Below are 5,385 nucleotides of genomic sequence, written 5' to 3' on the forward strand. Positions count from 1 at the left end.
CCACCATGCCCAGCTAATTTTTTGTATTTTTAGTAGAGACGGGGTTTCACCATGTTGACCGGGATGGTCTCAATCTCTTGACCTCGTGATCCACCCGCCTCGGCCTCCCACAGTTCTGGGATTACAGGCTTGAGCCACCGCGCCCGGCCAGTCTTGAACTCTTGACCTTAAGTGATTTGCCTGGCTTGGCCTCCCAAAGTGCTGGGATTACAGGTGTGAGCCACCATACCCAGCTTTTACTTTCCTTTTTACTAGTGATGCTAGCACAGAAAGAGCAACCAAATTTTTAAATGGCCAAACTATTTGAACAGATTTATTTTTCCAAAGAAGATATACAAATGGTCAATAAACACATGAAGAGATGCTCACTATCATTAATCATCAAGGAAATGCAAATTCGAATGGCAATAATAATAATAAAACAGATAATGTGTTAGTAAAGATGTAGAAAAACTGTAACCTTCACATGTTTCTGGTGGAAATGTAAAATGGTGCACTTACTTTGGAAAACAGTCTGGAAATTTCTGAAAATATTAAGACACTTTTGTCACTAGACAATTTGTAAACATTTTGACTACATTAGGAGTTGGTAAGGATGTGGGAAGATGGAAGCTTCTCAGGCCTTGTAGGTAAATGTGTATGTGTTATGTGTCAGCCAAGAAAGGAAATATTTATTGATTACCTAACACATCTCAGGCACTGAGCATGGGACATAAGAGAGGAACTGAAAGGGGCCAAGGAAATATTTAGCAGAGAGCTAAATGACAAAGAAGAGTCAGCCCTGAAAAGGACAGGAGAAAGCATCTTCTAGGAGGAAATATAAAGCCCCTAAGATTTAGCCTGCTTGATGCAGAGTGTGGGAGGCAAAATAATGGCCTCCTAAAGATGTCCACGTTCTAACCCCTGGAACCTGTGAATATATACTCTTTCATGGCAAAAGGGACTTTGTAGATGGGATTAAATTAAGAATCTTGAGATGGTAGATCATCCTGGATGATCTGGGTGGCCCACTGTCTTCACAGGGTCCTTATAAGAGGGAGGCAGGAGGGTCAGAGTAGAGAGAGGTGGGAAGAGGCTGCACTGCTGGCTGTGAAGATGGAGGAAGGGGCCATGAGATGAGGAACATAGGTAGCCTCTAGAAGCTGGAAAAGGCAAAAGGAAATATATTCTCCTCAAGAGCCTCTAGAAGGAATGCAGCCCTGATGACATCTTGATTTTAGCCCAGTGAGACCCATTTTCAGACCTGTGACCACCAGAACTATAAGATAATAAGTGGGCCAGGCATGCTCATTCTTATCTGTAATCCCAGCACTTTGGGAGGCTGAGGCAGGTGGATCACTTGAGGTCAGGAGTTTGAGACCAGCCTTGCCTACATGGTGAAATCTCGTCTCTACTAAAAATACAAAAATTAGCTGGTCATGGTGGCGCACACCTGTAATTCCAGCTTGGGAGGCTGAGGCACAAGAATCATTAGAACCCAGGAGGTGGAGGAAGTTGCAGTGAGCTGAGATCATGCCACTGCACTCCTGCCTGGGCGACAGAATGAGGCTCTATCTCTAAATAAATAAATAAATGTTGTTTTAAGTCACTAAGTTTATGTTCATTTGTTGTAGCATTAGTAGGAAACTAATTCAGAGAATGTAGCTTGGAAGAAATGTCAGGGTTCTTTCCTGGCTCTATTAAGTTTGCAAAGTCCAGACATGTAGGAAATAACTGTTAAATAAATTAGTCAGGCCTGGTGGTACATGCCTGTAGTCCTGGCTACAGGGGAGACTGAGGTGGGAGGATCCCTTGAGCCCTGGAATTTAAGGCTGCAGTAAGCTATGATCATGCCACCGCATTCCAGGCTGAGTGACATAGCAAGACCTTGTCTCTAAAAACAACAAAAAAAAACAAGCAATATTTTAAAAAGCAAATCAATGTGTTCTCTCACCTAACTGCTTTGAAAAATGTACCAATGAATGATCTCCAGCTAACTCAAGGAATAATCCAAATAAAGAAGGCAAAAACCCCAGAAAATAGGGGTTCCAACCCAGGAGTGGAGAGAAGGGGTATCCCTCTATGGCAGTTTGTAGAAGATGCTGTTGATGTCCTATCCAGATCTCTAATGGCCCACAGTTCCTTATTTTCCATAAAACTGCCCTTACTTAGAAATAACTGGAAAGTTGTGCTCCCCACCCCCCATGGGTGCCTGAGCCCACAGCGAATGACTGAGTTGGAGTTACAAAAGCACAGCCTCCTTACCTCAAAGTGGAACAACTCTGTGGTGTCATTCATGCCTCAGAGCTTCCTGTGGATCAGTCTGAGGTTACAATCCAGCTGAATATGCGACCTTTCTTGTTTTTCCCCCTAGCCTATCCTCTCCTCTCTTCCTTTTGGTTTTTAGCTGAGAGCTCCCCATTGATAAATCACAAAGATCTCCAACTCGGATTTTGCTTCTTGGGGACCCAACCTAAGATAGTCTAAAACAACAGTCCAGCTAAGAGCAGAAGGATGCAGGAAAAAATAATGCAGTGAAGCAGGGCATAGTAGCTCATGCCTGTAATACCAGCACTTTGGGAGGCCAAGGCTCACCTGAGGTCAGGAGTTTAAGACCAGCCTAGCCAAAATGGCAAAACTCTCTCTACGAAAAATACAAAAATTAGCAGGTGTGGTGGCACAGGCCTGCAGTCCCAGCTACTTGGGAGACTGAGGCATGAGAACTACTTGAACCCAGGAGACAGAGGTTGTAGTGAGCTGAGATGGCACCACTGCACTCTAGCCCGGGCAGCAGAGCAAGACTCCATCTTAAAAAAATGCAATGAATATTTGAACATGTGGAGAATATTGATAAGCATGTGCCAGATCAGATGGAGCAACTGGACATGAATGCAAAAACTTCACCAAATTGGAAAAGAAAGGCAACTATTAATTCTGGGAAAAACAAAAAGTTGTACTAAACAAGAAATGTAATCATATAGTAAACTACTTGGCTCAGCTAACTAAGAATAATTTATATTGAGAGAATGGAGAAGGAGAAATGAGGAGACGGAAGAGGATGGGAGCTAAGTCCTCACTTACCACAATAGAAAAGCAGTAGATAATATCTAAAGGGTACAGTCAAATATATGCATAATCCCAGTAAGTAGAATAAAATGAAGACCACAAACAGCATTGTATCAATTCAGATCAGATTTTGCTGCCAAAAACTCCTGGTTTTTTGAGCTTTTTAGATTTGAGAATAATACTGACTTAAAAAACACACACACACGCGCGCGCATGTACTTTACTTTCAATATCAAGTACATCTTTGTCTTGGGTTGATCAGTTCAATCCACATAACCATACACATGGATGCCTTGAGTTGGATAAAGATAAAAACTAAGAGAATGTAGCCAGCTGGCAAAAAAAAAAATAAAATAAAATAAAAGTTTTTCTTTTTTATTTGGTCAGATTTTTTTTTTGGAAAAATTTACTATTATTATTATTGTTTTTGTAGAGAGGGAGTTTCGCTATGTTGCTCAAACTGGTCTCAACTCCTGGGCTCAAGCAATCAGCGTGCCTTGGTCTCCCAAAGTGCTGGGATTACAGGCATGAGCCGCTGTACCTGGTCTTGTTTTCAATGCTTCTAAATAGAGCATTAAGATGAGGACAGAGAAAAAAAGTGTTAGACCTGGAGCTTCATCCAAAGAATCTGTCCAATGATTAACAACCATCTACTCACCTGGGCTGCCCAAGGGGATGAAGTAAGGGCCCCAGGTCCTTACTCAATCTTACCTTGAGAGCATCTGGTTGAGCAAAGTATGTGAGCGCTCCGATCTTTATGGGTACCCAGATGTCCATCATCTGTGCTGCAATGTGGCTGAGTGGGAGGTAGCTGACCACCATCTCATGCTTTTCTGTCAGTTTCAAGTCCTTTGCCACTGCTCCTGCTGTCCACGTGATCTGTAACATAAGGAATAATCCAGGGTGCCTCACCCTCACATTAGGGCCATTTCATTTTTAAATTTTTTATTTATTTAATTTTCAGACAGGGTCTCACTCTTGTTACCCAGACTGGAGTGCAGTGGTGTGATCACAGCTCACTGCAGCCTCAAACTCCTGAGTTCAGGGGATCCTCCCATCTGAGCCTCCTGAGTAGCTGGGACTACAGGCACACACCACCACACCGAGTTAATTTTTTTAAAACTATTTTGTAGAGAGGGGGTCTCGCTATATTTTCCAGCGTGGCCTCAAAAGTGCTAGGATTATAGGTCTGAGGGACCATGCCTAGCCTGGAGGCCCATTTTAAATGTATTTAGTGAAATAAATAAATAAATAAATGTAGTGAACACTTATAAAGCACTTTCTATGAGCCAGACAGTTTTCATACTTTACAAACACCAAGTCATTTAATCATTGTAACACTTGGGGGTCAGTAACTATAATTCTTCCTGTTTTACAGATGTGGAAACAGAAACACAACATTCCTGCTGGCTCAGAACAAGGAGCTAGTGCATCCCCTGCCCCTACCCCTGAGACCTCAGTGCACCCCATCGTGATCTCTTTTCTGCTACCTCCATCAGGGTATGCATGCCTACCTGGCACCAGCCTATCTGCTGGCTCTGACTTTTAAGTGCCACCTACTGGACTGCAGCCTGCATGGCACCACCAAACAAAACTTGCTACTGGAAGGGTTTATTGACAGTGCATGAGATAAGCCTCCTGAGACCTCAGCACCCTCAGTCCTGAGGGGAGACAGTGTTGGCTCTTATGTCCAATACATCTTTACAACAAGCAGCATTTGAGAAAGCCACTACATAGAAGCTATCCACAACCATGGAACCCATACAGACCTTTGGCCCCCAAAAGCACTCAGAAGCAATAGGCCATACAATCATACACAACATACACCACAGCCATACCCTCAAGGGAAAATAGAATTTAAAAATACAAAGGTCTCATCCAAACAATAGAAAATCCAAAAATAAGAAGTGACAGCTCCCTCGGATAAGAAGGAATCAGAGCAAGAATTCTGGCAGTAGAAAAACCCAGAGTGTCTGAACACCTCCAAAGAATCTCACCAGTTCTCTAGCAGTGGGTCCTCACTGGATTGAAATGTCTGAAATGACAGATAAAGAATTCAAAATATGGATTGCAAGGAAACTTAGGTCCAAGAGAAAGTTGGAATCCAATATAAGGAAACTAGAAAAACACTTCAAGATATGAAAGACAATATAGATGTATTAAGAAAAAACCAGTTGAACTTCTGGAATTGAAAAATTCACTATAGAAATTTATAGTTGGGCCGGGCGCAGTGGCTCACGCCTGTAATCCCAGCACTTTGGGAGGCCGAGGCGGGTGGATCACGAGGTCAAGAGATCGAGACCATCCTGGTCAACATGGTGAAACCCTGTCTCTACTAAA

At 42.8% G+C, this 5,385-nt stretch overlaps 1 protein-coding gene across 1 annotated transcript in view; it reads right to left on the reverse strand.

Annotated features, from left to right (window-relative positions):
* Window positions 1–5,385, reverse strand: part of ACSBG2 (acyl-CoA synthetase bubblegum family member 2) — a 29,572-nt gene that overhangs the window by 13,595 nt on the left and 10,592 nt on the right. Inside the window, exon 3 of the mRNA XM_017528324.2 lies at window positions 3,757–3,924. Within this exon, the coding sequence (XP_017383813.1) occupies window positions 3,757–3,924 (168 nt within the window). The remainder of the gene's footprint in view (window positions 1–3,756; window positions 3,925–5,385) is intronic.

Source organism: Cebus imitator, unplaced genomic scaffold (assembly GCF_001604975.1).
Source record: "Cebus imitator isolate Cc_AM_T3 unplaced genomic scaffold, Cebus_imitator-1.0 Scaffold53, whole genome shotgun sequence".
In the NCBI taxonomy this organism is placed as follows: Eukaryota; Metazoa; Chordata; class Mammalia; order Primates; family Cebidae; genus Cebus; species Cebus imitator.